Source organism: Malurus melanocephalus, unplaced genomic scaffold (assembly GCF_030028575.1).
Source record: "Malurus melanocephalus ecotype Western Australia unplaced genomic scaffold, MMel_1.1 scaffold_618, whole genome shotgun sequence".
NCBI classification, from domain to species: Eukaryota; Metazoa; Chordata; class Aves; order Passeriformes; family Maluridae; genus Malurus; species Malurus melanocephalus.
In genome coordinates, this window is record NW_026623850.1 from 113,347 (window position 1) to 132,567 (window position 19,221).

Genomic DNA, 19,221 nt, shown 5'->3' on the forward strand with positions numbered 1-19,221 from the left:
TCTGATTGTGGACACTAAGCTTAATGGTGTCATGGGTAGAACGTGGTGATGATGGTAATGCATTACAGTGAAAATTGCTGTCCGTGCCCTCAGCTCACGGAACACAAATGTGTCTGAAATCAGTAGGGTGAAAAAGAAGGAAATGACACAAAAATATGTAGGCAGAAAAGGATAGAGGATTTAATAGGTGGTATGTGAGCAATGACTCAAGTAAATGGGTCTCACATCTGAGGAAATTTGTTACTTGAAATGAACTTCTAGCGTTCAAGTTTTAATTAATTTGACGAAATGAGAAAAGCTGTCAACGCAGTTGTGCAATATGAGATCCTCRACCCCCTCCACCACTGTGGTGCAGAGCAGGAGGAATGCAAGGAATTGGCAAGTTCTAAATTTGTTCAAAGAGCCACGGACAACAGCCAGAAACTTGTGAAGTTCCCGGTGGGGGAGGAGAAGGGAGCCTGTTGTGAACTGCACATTCCAGATGTCTTCAGCGGGCATTGCTGCTTGTAGGGAACCTTGGGAACAGTGCTTCAGTTCAGACAGCTCCCAAGACTTGTCTGGATTGTGTCAGAGACACTCTCGRCTTGGGAACTGCCCCATGTTAGAAGGCTCAAGGCTCATGTGTGCTTTTCCTGAGCTCYGAGCTCCTCTTTCACCTCCAAGGAAAGCATTCCTTCTTCATCTGGGTTTCTGACACAAACTTCCATGGAGCTGGTGACTAAAGCCTGTTGAGAATGCAGGTGCCATATATTGTAAAGTTAGCAATTGCAAAAACCCTGACTATTGGTCTGKAACTGAAGATAATGCTGCTGCTAAGTATTCATCATGTAGTTTGTAAGTCACATTTCTCATCAAGAGAAATCTTTGGAACTACTAGAAGTATTCAAAATACTGGGAAGTTACCATAGTGAAATCGCTATTGCAATGCAGGTTGCTAATTTTAAATTCCTTGTGTTTTTTTTGTTAGCATGACCAGATATTTCAGACCCTCTTTTAGGCATAGTGTTTGAAAAATAGACCTTGTTTTTAWCTTTACTAACAGGTATCTGCAATACTGAGCCGTATCTCACTGTATTAGGAGGTTTTTTCAGCTGAAGACGAGAGAAGCATTTTTCATTACTGTAGTTTTTAAAATGTTTTTTTGGCATATAATTGCAGGTTGAAAGAATACCATCAACARTCTGTAGCCTTGTAATCAGACAGCAGAAGTATTGAAAGTGCTTTAACACTAGGAAAGATGATGTAAGATCTTGTTTGTCAGATAACTCTGGATACCTGATTTCTCTCACAAACCTGCACTTGTTGCAAATGACATCAAAACAGTGAATATAACGTTTTCATATTACATGTCACACCTATATATCAAAATGTTTTTAYATAAACAGATCACATTTACTGCTTGGTCACATTACAAAATCTGCCTGTTGGTTTTCCATTGTTTTGCAGTCCTCCAACTCTCTGAAGGCATCGTACGAGGACTGGTTGGTGACGTACGGCTTGAGCGTCTCTCCCTTTCACCTGCGGTGGCAAACAGCTCTCTTCAACCGCCAGTTCTACAACTGGGGGAGATGGAAACCCAGATTTCTTTACTTATGGTAGAAATTGARTGTCTTTTTTCTTCTGTCAAATACAGAGTCAACAGCTGAACCACATTGGTTCCTTCAATCATTGGAAGGGCAGTGGATAGACATGGTTATTTTAATAGGCTAATGATAAAATCTGTTACAGTGGTTGATCTAATTGTACTGTGCCAGTATAAGTCTTTCTCCTCTGCTAAAAAATACATAGTTGTAATGCAGGTTGCATATTGAGATACTATAAAACCAGAAATCTTTAAACTATTTTTACCTGTGATTTGAACTATGCATAATTGTGAAAAGTACAGCTATTACATTCAATACTGCATACAGACATAGGTCTGAAAGCAGCTTCTTGGATCTTAGATCACTTCCAACATTGTACATTATCTCTCCCAATCACCAGTTTACAAAGTATTCAGAGTTAGTTGTGTCCCTGTAGTCATTGTCCAGACAGTCAGCAGCAATACCTGCTCAGAAGCACCTTGCTCACCTTCTGCCTTCTCTGCCTGCACCTTTCCCTGCTGAGATTGCACAGGGCTGGGAATGGGTAGATAARTAGGGTGGTTTAGTATGGATGCTCCTGGACTGGTTTTGAAAACTATTGCTCAGTTGCTCTCCTAGCATTACTTTGTGTCTGCTCTGAAAATGCAAAATAAGTAAGATTTTAATTTCTTTTCATTTCCTGTGTTGCTTCTGTTCATTGGGATAGTAATAAAAGAGAGGTCTGCTTCATATTGGTTTCTCTAGTATGTAATGATTTTGCAATAATCAGTCTGAAATAGTATATCAATTACAGTTTTTAATGTGTATAATTTATTACAGTATAATGTTTCCCCTTGTCTCTTTAATTAACATTACAAGTACATGTTGCTTAAAATAAATGTACTAATTCCCARTGAGCTCCATTAAGGCTGATAAAAGAGCAGCTACACTGTTGTGAGAGGAAGAAGAACTGGTAGTGAAGTGTTTTAGTTATTAAGAAAAGTTATCACATCCTTCAATTATAGGACAGTGTAAAATAAGAATAATAATGCTGAATAAAAATGTGTCACTAGGTGGAGTGACGTGAATTAAAATTATTTTCAACACTGATTTTAATGAAAAATAAATTGGTGAGAAGAACAATGTAGTTTAAATAATTAGTGCTAATGTGGTCTTGCAGTTGTACTTTTTATTTATTTAGAAAAGATTCAGTCTTATTGTTCTTTAGCACTTTTTATTRTTTGTGAGAAAGATGCAAAATGTATTAAAGAAGCTTTTATATATATAAGTACATAAGATGCCCCATCATTTGATCCAGGTCTCTGGATTTGTAATGGTGTGGTGCAACATGGTCATTTATGCATTGTTAGTTATGTTTCTATATTCATAGCTGCAGACAAGTTACACGTATTGGGTAACTGAATAAAAGTATTTRAAAATTGATCAGGGTGTGGTTTGGAAGTGAAACATTTATTAAACATGGGGAACATATGTTATTAGTATTATTACTGTATATTATTGTTATTAATTTCCTTTAGCTAATATTTTGTACTGGGTTGTTGATGCATGAGTTGTAATAGCATAAGTTTTGCCCTGTGTTTTGTGTGCTAAGTTGTGCTATAAATTTATACATCCACGGATTATTGTGGCTGTTCACTGTTGAAATGTTTGCTTCTCTGTGTAGGTTCAGCATAGGAATGGTGTTTGGAATAGTTGCCATGTTTGGCTCTGTCATTCTGCTTGGAAAGACCCTGCTGCAAACACTGACCCAGATGCTCACTGAGGCTCCAAAGGCCCAGAACGATCGTATGCTGCAGGTTGTGGTGAGTCTTCTCTCCCCAGGTCTTTGTTTGAGAGCTGCATACAGATGTAAAGTGGCTTCTTAATGGGGTGTGTGGTGTWTAAATATTCCCATGTAAGAATAACCCATATCCTGATGTTCATCTACATGACAATGTGCTGTCTGTTATCAGCCTTAAAAATGGGGAMTGGGTATAGTAAAAGGGCAAATGAAGGCAAACATGTGAAAGAGTTTATATTAAAAATTTTCAGKAGTGGGAATTGGATAGTAATTTTGAAAAGCCCTAAATTAGAGTAMTAAGAATATAAAACTGAGTTAATTCACTTCCTGTGAGCTGTGCAGTATAGGGGCTCTGGTAGCACTGAAGTCGGTGGAGCACATCCATAATTGACAAAAAGAGACAAGTTCTGTTTCTTTTAATACAATACAAAATGGCAGTGGAAARGGAGAGAAGGGCAAAAAGCTTTGTGTGATAGTAGAAGCAAAGATTCAATAGTGAGAAGGTATTTTTTTGTTTCTTCAAGGACTTATGATACAATTTTCAGTGTGAAATTTCAAGTCCTGTTTCTGGCATCTAGTATCTATTTAAAGTCTAATAAAATGTATTTAATTGTTTTATGGATTTCTGGTGCTGGACAATATATTGTATGGTTTTAGAATGGAATGTATTTCACAGGGTGGGAGAGATTGCAGTACTGTAAATAAAGAAAGCCTCTCTTACATCTTCATTTTCTGAKATCATTATATGGATCCATCCACTTCTGTGACACCAGAGTAAAGTGGTCATTAGCAATATATTGCTCTTTGGAGAAAATAACTTAGAGACAACCAGAGTAAAGATGAGCCTTTGGAATTAACCTGATGTGAATTGGAACAATGAAAGCAGAAAAGTAGGATAATGTTCACAGTTTCAATGTGGACTTGTTTCCTCAGTAACTGCCTGCTGGCASTATCACTGCATTCAAACCAAGGATTGACTGGCACTGAAAACAATTTAATATATAGGGAAAATTTAATGTCATGTGTGGGAATAAGGTTGCTTCTCCTAGGTTTGGTTATGCTTCTCTTCCTTTCTCATCTCATTCTTTCATTTCTGAATGGTCGCAGTTGTTAATTCTGCCTTTAACAAGTTTCAGTATTCTGTTGAAGGGGAATGTGCTAGTGTAAATTGACACAAAAGAGAAACTCAGTTGCAAAGAGGCAAAGAATGACTTAGGAAGACCTTCTCATTTAAGATAKTTACTTATATTTGATTGCCTGGAAGAGAGCGAGTTAGTGTAAAAAAAAACACACAACAAAAAAATACTTCTTAAACCTAATTTTAGGCGGTGGCATAAACCTGTTTAGCCTCTGTCTGTGGAGAAAGGGAATAACAGTTCTGCTTATATTGTATTAAGATTTTTGTATATTTCCTTTTACTTTATTTAAAGTATCTATAGGCAGCTGGGCTGTTTTTCTTCAGCTGCCCCCTCTTGTGTTGGTTGCCTRCTGATGAAAGTAGGAAAGATGCAGATTAGTTATTAGCAAAGGATTTTCTTTTATGAAAGACATTCTCAGAAGACCATTAAATGCAAGGTAATATGCTTTTTAACAGAATTGGTTTGTTTATTGGTCTGCTATTGATTTCAGAACCCTTCATGAGAGGTAACTTCKGTTTTAGGTGAATCTTAAAATATCTTCTTTGATGTAAAGTCWGAAAGCATCTGGTGCTGTGTTCTAGCAGTCTGTAGCCCTGGTGGTATTGAGATGGCAACTCTTGCTGCTGCCATCTGTCCTCCCATTGCACAGGAAGTGATGCATTAGTGCCACCAGCTGATGCTGGTACAAGCAATGATGTTTAACACAATGATGTTTAACACATGAAGTGTAGCTTTCATACTGTGAGGTGCCACAGTCGAGCCAAAATCRTTTGTCTTAAGATAAATACCTTGGTTGTGATCATACTCTGGACAAAATTTGTGAGGTGATTAACATTAATGAACCCACTTCAAGGATTTCTTTTATCTAGATTGTCTCAACAACCTCTTTCAGAGTTCTCCTTCATGGGTAGGTAAATGCATATGAGTGAAGAATGTGCAGGACTGAACAAAGGTAGAATCCAGCCTGCCTGGTTGCTTGTGCAGCCTTTTGGTTTCCATAAGGGTGCTTTTTATAGAGTAGTATATGAAGGAAATGTTAATAGCTTGTATGGGAATAAAATGCTATGTTTTTGGCTGTCTTGAGAAAAAGAAGATTGGAATGTAGACTTGATAATGCAGGTGGTTTATAATTATAAACATTACTAATATTGTAGCTTTTGCAAATTTACTAATTTTATGTTGTTGAGTAGAAAGTGACAGCCTCACTGACCAATGTATGTTTGACACAAATGTATGCACTATATGCTAAAGTAGATAAAAGAGGCTTGTCCCACAATAAAGTCCTTCTTTCTTTCTGTTTTTTCACTCACTTTTGTGTGTTTTGTATCTATTCTTTTATGTTGGCTGTCTGGCCAACAGCRACAAGTATAGACAGGCCAGGRGTTTTTGCCCATAGCATCTCTTTCRTGAGACTKGATTGCAATTCARGTTGTTTTCACAYCASTTGTTAGTGRCCATACTGGAGTGCAACCTGCCTCAAATGGAAAAAGCTGTAGATCTGACAGSAGAAATGCCCCAGAGCAAGCAGCAGAAGTGGCCTTATGATCCCTCTGCAGCCCTGCAGCTGATTGGGGATGGAACTGAGCWGGATGAAGGTCCATCAGGAGGAAGGAGGGGATGGTTTCTCATGCTTTGACTAGTGACCACTTTGAAGCCTCTCTGGAAGCAATTGGTGTCCCATGACCAGCACAGTGAAGGACCTGGGAGTGGTGGGAATCCACAGCAACAGGAAGAATATGAAGGGCCTGCATATTACGTCTTAAGTAGATTAAAATATTATACTCATTTTAAGGTGGGTTTTTTTAAGGTTAGATTGCCATATGTAGACTACAAAAACTGGAACAGTAGATGAAAATTACCTTTTTTTATTTTTGACTCTGTAAACTGGGATAATTTTGTGATCTGTTTAGGGAGAAAGAAGGGAGACTGTTCATTCAGGTGTCAACTCATTTTTTAACTTTGCATGTTCATACTGTTTTAAGTGTCATACAATTTTTATTATTTTCTTTTGAAAGGTAGATCTTTGCTATAGCTGTATGACTGGCTGTGGGAAATTGCAGATTAATGTTCACAGTGCCAAGCCTGTTTCATTTGAGTGGAAGTCTGTGTAYATTTTTATATAGTTCTCCAGCTTTATATAGAGTGGGACTCATTTGGTCAGAGCTGTGGGGAATAAATAGGGCAGGGAGAAGGCTTTTGTGCCCGGAGAGCTATTTAACATTTAAAAAAGAATATATATATATTTAATATATTTTAAAATATGCATAAGTTGGTAAAAGAGGTACAAACTGACAGTACTGCATGAGAACAGACCTTGTTCTGCAGCGGGTCTGAAGAAGCTGAATGAAAGCAGCAAATTTAGGAGCAGAATGATTAATCTTCGTACCTCTTGTTTTCCTCCCGTGTTTTRTTTTGTTGTCATGCCCACATCAACAGGTGCCTGGTGTCAATTTGCCCGTCAGCCAGCTGACCTATTTCTTCTCTGCAATCCTCATCAGCGGTGTGATACATGAAGTCGGCCATGGGGTGGCAGCTATTCGGTAATACATTGTTTTTCTCCTACTCTAACAACAAAGCCAAATACTCCAGAGCWGTTACTTACCCGTGAATGTTGTTAGCACTGCTTTGTTTTATTTAGAGAGTCTGTTTAGTCTGTAATTCACAGCTTCCTTAGAGTTGAAATCTGGAAGAGTGTACAATTAAGGAGAGAGGTATAACACAGTGTTTATTGTATAGATCATGAGAAAGGACTTTTGCTTTGCAAATATAGCATCAGATTTTAAATRATATTTTTTTTAAGTGACCCTGTTTTTTACACAGCAGTCTTCATTTCTGTGCCTGTGGCACTTGGAAAGAACTCATGTGCTATTGCACAATGATACTTGAAAACAGGTTTTTAATTGATTTATTTATACATAGCTTGTGAAAAAGCATAGGAACAGATTGAAGCAATAGCTTGGTCAAATGTAATTTGCCCCATTARCCTCAGTGATGTATTAGTTTTGGTCAAAGGTTATAATTTTTACGTCCTTAACTATGATGATTACTTTGCAAAAGTGATTTGACAAGGTTAGTCATTACAGTTAAACACCACTTTAGGATAAGAAGGTTGAGCAGTGATTACTGGGACTGAGGTTCTGATGTCCTTCACATTCCTCCTGGACAGCACAGGAGTGTGAAGCCTTAAGTGGTTTTTCAGATTTTCTTGTAGGGAGTCATGACTGCATTTTAACCCATAAACTACCTTTTTTATAACCCCAGAAGTTCTCAGTCAAAGGGATGGTTTGTGACCCTCTGTGTTTCATTTGCTTTAGTTGTCTTTCAGCTTTTTTCCCTCCAATTTTCACAGGGAATTTTCCTGTGGAGGGTGAACCTCTTGCTTATCCCATCACAGAAAGAAGCAATAAAATTTTCTTTCCTTAACACATTGCTGGCAGACTGCAGAGAAGCTAGGAGTTACTACAGAGTTCTTTTTAAGCAGAAAGAAAAAAATAATTCTTGTGTCTTAGTGGTGTGATATCTTTATTTAAGATCTAGAACAAAGACTTTGAATATTCGATTTTGGGTCATGTTTTCTGTCAAAAAATTGTTTCCCAGGTATTTCCAGAGGAGAAAATAGTTTGTCCAATGTACATTGGCAGCCATTGTTGTTGCTGCTGTTTTTTGCTTAACTTTTTTCTTTTCCTCTTAGCACACRTTGGGTCTATAGTGCTGTTACAGTAAATCCTCATGGTTTCAACTTCACTAAAAAGCAGTGCTCTGGGCAAATTCTATTATTCTGGCAAATCACTTAGCCTTCCTGAAATCTAGTACACTTTGGCCAGCTTCAGTTCAAGAAAGCATTAGCTGTGAACCTCAAGAGCTTAAATATTTGAACCTTGGCTTAGTCAAGGCTTGTACCAAAAAAGTCTTTTTCTTCCCTCTATATTCTCTACCCATCATGAAATCAGGAATAGGCATTAAATTGGCTATTATTAATTGGTAGCATGGGATGAGTTAATGCCACAGTATTAGTGTATGACTTCATTCTGAATAATTTTGTATMATTTTTTGTCTTCTTTTGGTGTGTATACACATTGAATAGATAAATGTGAATAAATAAAATGTTAGACCCTGTATATTGTTTCAGTAAAGATGTGGGATTAGGTGATCTGTGCCTGATTTGTCTTGGAACATGATTGTGCCATGCCTCTCTAAGTCCCTTATGCAATTTCTAGCTTCAAAAAACCTTGATGTATTTGTTCCAAAAAATTAAAAGTATTTGTAAAAATATGTTTTAAAGTATTTGTAAAACCCCTGAAAAAATTATCTGTATACAGTGTCCGCTACTAATACATTCAAATAGAATCTTAGAGTGTTATGGTTAAGGTTTTAGGAGAAACAGAAGAATTAAAAATTCCGGAAGTCTGAAAGTGTTTCTTTAGAAGGAAAATGATTGCTTCTTGCAARTATTTTTATATAGAAGAATTTGAAGCTGCTTCCTACAGGCTGCATTTTTTTTTTTTTTTAATTTAAAAGAAAAATTACCCCAAATGTTAAAATATATCTTAACATGAAWGTTAGGTGGATTTTTAGAAAGTATTTTATGTGTTACTGTTACCAGGAGACAGAAAAGAAATTCAACTTAACCTTTATGTTTTTAGCAGACTTAAAAACATTTGCTGCTTAAAAGTGGCAGCTACTGCAGAAAACATCCTTTACTTTAATTACCTTTCAATTACTGGTACTGTAAAAAGTAAATTAGTTTTATACTTAAAATTTTAGTTATTCATGTTGTCAAAAAAATGCATTCTGTGTCGAATGTCTCAGTTTTTCTTTTGTTTGTAGTAATACCACTTSACTTTTCTTCTTTTTAAGAGAACAAGTACGATTTAATGGATTTGGGATTTTTATCTTCATTGTCTATCCCGGAGCATTTGTTGACCTCTTCACAACTCACTTGCAGCTGATATCTCCTGTCCAGCAGTTAAGGATATTTTGTGCAGGTTTGTCCTTTTTCATTTAATCTTTGCTTAGCACCATGAGTTATTCTAAGGCATCATTTGTGAATCTTTGAGTATTTAAGGTTTAGARTGACTAAGTATCAAAGCTTCTCTTTACCTATTGCTAATTTTTCAGTTCTGAACCTATGGTATTATCTCAGGAATCATTTGGTCATTATTTTCCCTATTGAGCTGCTTTCTGGGCTAGARATGTCAGTTTATAGGATCTTAAATRAGCACCAGTATCGTGTCATGAAACACATTACTATATTGATCTGATTCAGAATAGTTAGCATAAGAAATTCCAGTTGTGGGAAAAAAAGTAAAAAAAGTATGGTTTCTGATCTTCCTCTCATAAGGAAGAGCTTTTACAGCAGGTGCAGAAGTTCCTGTCTTTTCTGTGTGCTGTTAGGAATATTTCTGCATATTGTATGGCCTAACTAGCAAAACCTTGGAATACACAAGCTGTGAAATACTCAGCCAGAGTGGTGGTATGAGAACAGGACTTCCTGTCCTTGAGCAATTCACTACCATTTTCTGCAATAGGAACAATCAGTTTTTCAGTAGTATTAGAAGTGATTTTCACTGACCTGTGAGTTGTGTTATTATACAGGTCACTGTGTTTTGACATTGCCATCAGGAGGAAATAAAGGTTAAAACACAAACATCCAAAGGGAATCATAACTTATGGCTCCAGATAACCTCCAGATGTTTTTGCCTTGATGTTTTTGAAGTCTGGCTACAGGAAAGCWGAGCCTGGTTGCTGTGAGAAGTCAAACTGAGACTGTGTTGTTCTGCCTGAACACTTGTGTGATTATTTCTAGAGACAAAGGTGGTTCCCAAACAACTGAAATAAAGATAGAAAAGTTATATCTTGGTTTAGTTCTTGATACTGGTGTTTTTCTGTTGCAGGGCACAGTAGGCTAGCAGCCAGCCTGTTGTAATGTTTAGTTACTAACATTGTTTCTTGAATATTGTATTTAAAACGACATATGGAGGGTGGACATACAGAAGCCTTTAGCAAGCATTTTTCAAGCTTTCATAAATCAAGTAAATAATTACAATTGTTAGGTAAGTAAATATATCTGTATTCCAAACACCCTAATCAACAAAAATTGTTCACTACAATGGGCTAACTTATGAAACCCTGTTTCTCAAATTAATCTATTTTCATTTTCTGTGAACAGAACTGAAAGAAAAGGCATACTGAATTTYAAAATGGGTTGCTTACATAGATTCCTGAAACACTATCTAGAAAAATAAAATTCTGTGCTGTAATAGAAAATAGTTGCTTTCATGCTTTGATGACAAGCAAACACCTATAATAATTTTTCATGTTTCTTGAGAAACCTGAAATAGGGGAGTACAAGATAGGAGCAAAAACGTTGTAAGACTGGTCAACACAAATTACTTGTTCTCAGTCAGGTATAACAAATAAATGCATTTTTTTACAGTTTATGATAGTTGTGTTTCAGAACTAGAATGTTTGATAGTGATAAAATGCAATGTGCAGTAAAGAACCAGTTTGTTTTATTTGTCAGAGGAGTTGAATGAACCTGTGCCTGGTGSTCAGAATATTTGAATTTACAGAGACTTGCCCTCAGATTTTTGTATGGCAACTAAGTAACAGAGCTAGACTAGAGGCCAATACCAAATATTGTTTTTGTAGCCCAGCTATGCTCTGGAGTTTAAGAAATATATTTGTTGTACAGCAGATGGCATCATGAGTTCAAGAAAAGGAAATGAGTCTTCTTGTTAGACTTGTGCTATTTATAGCATAATTCCATGCCTGCTAGATAGGTGAAAAGTGATTCTGTGCTGCACTTTCTTGTAATTAGTTCCAATATTTGTATTACATTCTAGGATAATTTTTAATAAATTTCATTTTGTCTTTAACTAGGAATTAAATCTTTTGGGTATTTTTTAAATTAATTATTTCAATTAAATTATTTTAAGGTGTTTTAGGGCTGTGTAAAGTGTTCCTTTCTAAATGTAAGGAATTATGTCTCAAGGATGAGACAGTTTTAGCAAGATGAAGTTGAAGTTATACTGGGCAGTGTTYCTCTACAGGTATCTCATTTGGAGCGTGTTTATTTTTTTTGTGGATAACCTGGGATGAGTTTGAAACTTTTCTATTTTAGACTTTTTGCTGTATTCCACACAGAAAAATGGCTGTGTTTCCTTGGCTTGTATTTCCTAGATGTTAGAAAGTATTCATTGTCACTCTCTAGCAGTTCCATCACCTCTTTTTTTTATTACTATTATTTAAGAGTTGGGAGTTTTTTTTCCACTTACTCTCTGTAGCAGCCACATTGTTGAAAAGAWTTTTTTTTCCATTTTACATTTTTGTCTTTTGTTAAGATGTTAAGCTGAAAAAATATTTTTAAGCTAAAAAGGTTAAAACAATAAAGTTAAAATATTTGCTCATTACTTTTGGATTTGTTGCACATAAATGTGTGTGTGTGAGATAAGAAGTGATTACAAAATCATTTCCTGTATCTGAAGGATATGCCTTTCCATGAGATAYGATTAAAACTATATAAAGAAATTTCTTTAAGAAGCATATATTAGTGGAAATGGCAACAAACCCTTACTTCAAGAATTCCAAAAATGTCTCTCATTTCTGCAGCATTTGAAGTGTAAAAGAAGACCAGGTGAGATGTAGAGATAGACAGGGGAGATAAGAGCCTGCCATATGGTRTGATTTCAGTGTTATATTCACTGCAAGAAAGATAGGTTTGATATATTTTAAAATATATTTACTTCAACTCCTGTTCTGTAACTGCACTGTAAGTACAGAATTGAATCAAACTCCTCATAAAAAGGTGAAGCACTGTTAGAAGAAAATAGTCTTCAACATTGAGAATTTTTTCTGCTTTGTTAATATGAAACTGTTTGTTTCATACATACACAAATTAACTCATTTAGTTTATTGCTGAAGGTGGAAAGCCATAAAGCTTTGATGATGAAAGCCAACTGTGTCTTATGATAGTGGCTCATTTCTTCCTATGGACAACCACATACTATAAAGATGGCAATTGCAAATATGTTCCCCAAAATAATGTGTCAGGAAATGCTGATTGCACAATTTAGTTTCTTGATGTTATTTTAGGTCCATATTTTCTTGTAGAACAAGCCTTTTTTAAAAATAATTTTCTGAATTTGTTTGGCACMTATACATGTAATTATTTTAATTTAAATAGTGTAGATTACCATCACAAATACTGAATTGCACCTAAATTTTAGACACCTTGTCTCCAGGACATACAGTATTTATTCAAAAATAAGCTAATTTATTGAGGTTCTTAAATTCAGCTTTTTATTGTGGTAGAAGGTAACATGTAATACATTTCATTCCACTATTTTTTTTTTTATTTATGGTTGAAGGCAACTCTGTAGATAGAAACTGTATTTCAATAATTAATTCAGAAGCCCAGTTTTAATTCTGGGTATGCTGTCCTTAGAAAAGTAGKGGTACATGGAATCTCAGTCTGGTAGGATGACACCTTAGAAATGAACTCACTGCTCCCCTGTCTTTTTTGATAGTATTTAAAATTCTCAGAGACTTAGAGGTTTTTCTAAAACTCCCTTACAAAATGGCATCATAGAAGCTAAAGTTTGTAAAGTAATCTATGTGCTCTTCTTTTATGCCTATGTTCACAAATTAACTTTTCCATTCATTCTTACAGTAATAATTTCAGGAAAGTTAATTAGAAGGCAGCTGTAAATTTTGATCATTTCAAAAGCAGCTTTTTGTTATTAGTGTTTATTTAGAAACTTTTTCTTTTGCCTTTTTTTTTTTTAGGGGTGTGGCATAATTTTGTTCTTGGCGTTGCAAGTTTCATGGTTTTGTTTTTGCTGCCAGCCATTCTTTTCCCCTTCTATTACACGGGTGTTGGGGCACTTGTCACTGAGGTTACAGAGGTAAGAAAGATATTTGCTGTTTCCATATTACATGCTTTGTAACCTGTAATGTACCTTTATCTGTTATTATCACWATCAGATTTGGTCAGTGCAGCATTTTGCAAAATCTGATATATTGAACTTCTTCCTTAAAAATTTTYTTCTWGGTCTTATGTGTTTTAGCATTAGTWAATAAAGGAACATGGTGTGAATACTGATAGACTAATCAGCATACTATAAAACTGTTGAGACATTTAAGATGAGTTTGCAGGTTTGTTTCTGGGAGTTTTTAACTTTTTCAGTATTGGCACAAAACAAATCTACTGTAAACTGCATTATCACTCAAGTTACTGCTATCTGTTTTTAATGTTAAAGATTATTTTCAGCTGATTTCCTTGTTTGGTCAGCTGGAAGCAAAGTAGAGATAGACTTCTGGGATTCTGGAAAAGACTATTTTTTTCTGACTTAATCAAATACAGCACAGTTGAACAGCAGAGCTGAAAGGATCCTGTGTTTCTTGAATCTGAAAGTCAACTGATAAAACTCAGGAGAGAGTGACCTTTATTGTGTTTTATTRCCTTTGAAAGTATAGCTACACTTGCTTTCTTGAAAAGTTCAGAGTATTCAGTTGCTTAACTTAGTATGTTGTGGGTTTTCTTGCCATTTTAACTGAATGAAAATAGTTACTCAAATTTGAAGATGTCTCCAGGACACTTGGAGACTCCCCCTTTTCTCCCCCCTTTTCTCCCCCCTTTTCTCCCCCCTTTTCTCCCCCCTTTTCTCCCCCCTTTTCTCCCCCCTTTTCTCCCCCCGTTTTAATGTCTTAACCTAAAGATTTGATGTTATTCAGTAGAATGGTAAAGTAATCCTTGAAGTTTTAACCATAGTAATATGACTGATTTCTCTGTTCTCAGGATTCTCCTGCCAATGGACCGAGAGGTCTTTTTGTGGGAGACCTTGTCACAAACCTACAAGACTGCCCAGTTTATAATGTGGAAGACTGGAATTCCTGTCTGGGAGACATTTCAGAGAAATCMCAGGTCGGCTACTGTGTAAGTGCAGCCACCCTACAGCAATTAAGCTTTCCAGCTAGAGGTATGACTTAAGGTGCTCTCCTCATTATTTTATTTATAAATTAATTTGTATTTTATCATGTCTTAAAGGCTGTTTTGAATTTAGAATTTGTTGTTGGGGTCAGATTTCTCATAAGTCAAGTCTGCTGTCCTCTCTTAAGCAGTTGCCARTGTTCCATGCTGCTTTGTGAAATATGAAAGTGAGAAATGGGTAGATAGAGGARTTTCTCTTGTCTTTCAATTATCCTGTGTAAATATCCTGTATRATCTGAATAATAAAATTTGCTTCTTCAGGATATTGCAGAGCTTGCTTGTTAGCAGTAATACAATTATCTCCTCTATTTTAAGTTCTGTTAAATGGATCAACTCAGTGATCTTTTGCAGATGTAAATTCCACACGGTACCTCACAGCTTTGATCAACGTGACATTGCAAAYTGTATTGTTTAACCCAATGATGTGCTTTATTATGGTCACTTTTTCTGATGTGTCTAACCCTAAGGTTTTATGTCATTGCCCATAAACTCAGTTTTGTCTGGATTGCACATACTGCTTCTGAAAGTCAGTCCATTTCCTTCTGTTTCCATTTATACATTAGAGTGCTTGTTGCTGTAAGGGCTTACCCCCAAAAAAAAAAAAAAAAAAAAGTGAACTGAACTAAACTAGAACAATAAATAAAAATTGAGTAGAACAAAAAAGACCAGTCAAGTTAAATTGGCTGAGTGTCTTGTGACATGCCCTGAAGGTCTCTAAAGTTTCTTTCGTGCAAGCATTCATGGAAACTGAAYTCCAAAGGTAAGGGGCTGCTGCTGTGCAAAACCTATGTGATGCTATTCAGAGCTGTAAAATTGTCACTGCATTTTTCCATCATACTGGAAATAAGCAGGAGGTCAGGCAACTTGRCTGCCTGTGGTTTTGATGTACTGTAGTACTATTGTGATGCTGAAAAAGTAATTTTTTTAGTTTAGCATGTAAGAAACATAATATTACAGCTCATATTAAGATAAATATTTAAACTGGAAACTAGTGGAGTATGGTAAGAATCTGCTTTTAGGCAGTTTGGATTATGCCTCTGAAGAGGAGGGCAACTTTGGCACGTGCTTTCAGCTGGTCAGGGATGGTAAGAACCAATTCTCAGATGCTGTAGCTATATATATCATCAGATTCTGCTGTTCTCTGAAGTGCAATTTCAGAGTCATGGGTAATAAAACTGCATATTCTGCAGATGAACCAGTCCTATTTAGATTGAAATACTAGAGGCTTAATACTGCAGACTCAATATTGCTTCCAAGCCTGGTTGCTGTATTGTGTTAGCAGCCCATTGTCCCCACTGCTGTCTTCTAATCAGACCAGTCTGTCTGCATTTTCGAAKTCATAAGCCTCCAGCAGTGAGAAATATTCCTCTGAAATTAAATGAGTTCTGTTTGGTCTCCAGCAGCTATCATTTTTCAAAATCTTGACAGTTCACAAGTTGACATAAATACAGAGTATTGATAAAACTGTATATAGCAAATGGGCCCTATCTACTTGACCATAAAACAAATGGAGAGTGAACTATCTGAATATGAAGCTAAACTAAAAACAGTGCCCTAAGGACCTTCTTGAAATTTTTTAAAAAAAGTATTTTCAGTGTAGTTTATAAGGAAACTAATTTCATGGTCATTCACTATTCAAAAATATACATGGTTTCCTAGCCTGAGGGTACTTTTGAAAAAGGTTTGTATGGTACAGTGCTTGCACCTGTGAGCCACAGGCATAAAGCTCCATGTCAGTGAACTGCAAGTTATGCAGTGATAAATCAGCAACCAGTATCACAGGCTTGATCTGCCTAAGGAAGGTACTGCAGCTGCTGGGGTACAGATCCTTACAGTGATCATTCTTTTGTGTGTGTGTTGGACAGTGAGTTAGGCTGGATTCATTTAAAAAGCAGGTGTACAAAGGTTATGGACCAGACTAGTTAAATCACAGCTTAAATCATAATTTAGTCAGTGCTGCAGCCTTCTAGGCTTGGAAAGCTTTCAGAATCTGAGTCTTGTAAAGGCTTTCATGATTTAAAAAGTATGTTTTGAGTCTTGGTTATTTCCATAGCAGGCAGTGAAATCAGTACAGTAGTAGCTAACCAATTTTTATGCCAAACATCAGTGCAAGTCAAAGGCAATGGATATAAAAGTGTTTTGCAACTCATGAGGCTCAAAATGTTGCAGTGGTAGATCCCCAGTATTTCAAAGAGGTTTATTAAAATGAAAAAATCAGTATGTGACACAACTGAAATCATGTGACATTCACACATATTGGTGGTGAAGCTTAAAGTTGTGACTGAACCCCAGCTAGGCTGTGTGAATTATTGTAATTCTTGAAGACAACAGGATGGTTGTTCATTCAGAGACTAATTTTTTTCTGGAAGTTACTGTAATATTAACTATTTGCTCTATGTCTATGTTCTTTAGTCTACAGAAGACTTGATGGCACAGTTGAATGTTGTAGTAACAACAGCCTCACAGATATTTGCTTTTCATATAGCAATAAGTTGGACAACCATCTGGTAAGTTATGTAAACTGCTGATTCTCTTTGGTAAATATAATTTTTTTAAAATTAAATTAGTAATATTTAACAATATTTATGCAGCACACTCAAGTGTTTAAAAGTATCTACAGTTTGTGATAAAGATGCACATGTACACTATACTCCAAATTACAGCTTAAAAACCACAAAATATTAGTTGTGATTTTTCCCATAATCAAGCAGGGAGTTTCTGGAARCATCATAAAAAAATCTTAGATCCCTTCATTCCTTTAGGCAGAAATACAACTCAGTCATTTCCTGGATGCACCAGTATTCTGGATGCACAATAATGGTTAGAAAAATCAACTTCTGAGAAGAAGGTGAAATTGCTTATTTTGSTGCTTCAGTCTTTAAAAGTATTGAGCACTACAGAGAAACCAAAACTCTGGATTATCTGTTCASTTATTTTTTTCTGAAACCAGCAGTGCTGCTCCGTAAGTTAAACTAAAAACATGCAGGAGAAGGTCCTAGAGATTACCCAGTTTCTCAAAATGAGGTCYCATACTTCATTCTTTTGTCACTATGTTGATTTTCTTGTCATKTGAAAACCTAAAGTTTCTCAATAGGGTTTTGACTTATTCCCTTATGAAAGGGTGTAGCAGCATTCCAGTGCTTAAAGAAGCTACAAGAGAGCTGGACAGAGGTTTTTCACAGGGGTCTGTAGTGATGGAATATTTCTGTTGGTTCTCTTTACAAGCAAAAGAGTACAAGAATCAGCTACACAGAGTTTGTTTTTGTTCTGACATCTAGTGATAAATACTGAAGAAATTCAAATAAATTTGTTCCGAATCAGCTATGTTTACAATTTCTACAGTGGTAAACTTCCCACTCCAGGGTGTTTTTGTGGTATTTAACCACTGAGAATTGAACACATTCCAGCAGTTCATTTGAAATATGGCCGTGGGAGCAAGATTTGATAAATCACTATCCCATTGAGCCTTGGCATTCTTAAACTTGTAGCTTGGGCTTGCAAGCAGAAACGAAGTAAAAGCATCCAGAAGACCAAGATCTTGTGACTTTCAAGTGTCCTTAGACTGGCTGTGAGTTTTTGAAAAATTATTTTAGATGGTCTTTGCAGTGCTATGCAGCAGTGTTTGGAAGTGTGTCCTCTTCCTCTCACTGGAATAGAAGGAGGTTGTGTTGAGGTTAATGGTGAGGGTCTGACATTCATGCATTTATGGGTAGTGCAATGATCAGGCTAAGAAAGTAGAAATTACTTTTTTTTTCCCTCCTAAGGCAAAAGAGTAGATTAGGATTCATTGCTTTTATTTCTAGAACAAAAGAAAAAGTGTCACTGAGCTTTTATGAGGGACATGAAGGGGAAAACTAATTTCCTGTTCCCTTCTGTACTGTCTATGGCCTGTGGGGAATGAGAAGATCTGGTCTGTCAGACTGCAGAGTGAGAGTTTATAGGTAGGGSTTGGGCACAGCATTTACACTGAGTTCTGTGTTCATCTTAGTTAAGAACAGTTTCTTAGCTACCACACACCTGGTAGGTTTGTTTGTTTGTTTGGTGGRMRRARSYTTTRTTCAGTCAAATGAGGTTTTAGATCAATGAAGACTAAAACTTCAGCTTGAACAGGTCAGTCACTAAGATGTTGATATTTGGTGCATGTGTCTACCTTTCTAGAAAAAGTTTGCTTTTATTTTGGTATATGTGCACACCTTCTCTTCCACACTACAAAATGTGGAATGACAGGTTGAATATGTGTCAGGTACAGGTTATTCAGGATTTGACAGCAAAAAAACTAGGGAAAAAAATCAGATTTTAACTCTTCATGAGCTTATATCAGTGAGGCATTTCTTTGCTTTAAAATTGGTTCCTTTTATTTTGATTTGTTRGAAAATGCCTTTACCTTTCATAATAATTTCAAACATCCTTTTCAGTATGCCTGTCTGCCAGCACGAAAAATTATCGAAGCCAGCAAAGTTTGTCGATCCAACATGGACTGCCATAAAGACTTTGTTCCAAGCTTTTGTGTGACTCCTTCTTTGGAGAACCAGACAAGGCTAATCAGGGTAAAACATCCACCCCATATGGACATGCTATATGTAGGACACCCCATGCATCTTCAGTACACAGGTTGGTATTATTTATTGAAAGTTTAGCAAAAATAATCTCTTAACATGGTTTCCTTTGCCTGGCTGCTTAAACAAGGTCTTGGAGTGCTTCTTAGTTAATTTGTTTAATGCAGAATCC

At 36.1% G+C, this 19,221-nt stretch overlaps 1 protein-coding gene across 1 annotated transcript in view; it reads left to right on the forward strand.

Annotated features, from left to right (window-relative positions):
• The first annotated feature begins 288 nt into the window (after window positions 1-288).
• The window catches only part of MBTPS2 (membrane bound transcription factor peptidase, site 2), a 33,199-nt gene continuing 14,266 nt past the window's right edge, over window positions 289-19,221 (forward strand). Inside the window, exons 1-9 of the mRNA XM_057383267.1 lie at window positions 289-506; window positions 1,386-1,595; window positions 3,247-3,385; window positions 6,939-7,042; window positions 9,360-9,487; window positions 13,290-13,408; window positions 14,302-14,482; window positions 16,906-17,000; window positions 18,909-19,104. Coding sequence (XP_057239250.1) covers window positions 289-506; window positions 1,386-1,595; window positions 3,247-3,385; window positions 6,939-7,042; window positions 9,360-9,487; window positions 13,290-13,408; window positions 14,302-14,482; window positions 16,906-17,000; window positions 18,909-19,104 — 1,390 coding nt within the window. The remainder of the gene's footprint in view (window positions 507-1,385; window positions 1,596-3,246; window positions 3,386-6,938; window positions 7,043-9,359; window positions 9,488-13,289; window positions 13,409-14,301; window positions 14,483-16,905; window positions 17,001-18,908; window positions 19,105-19,221) is intronic.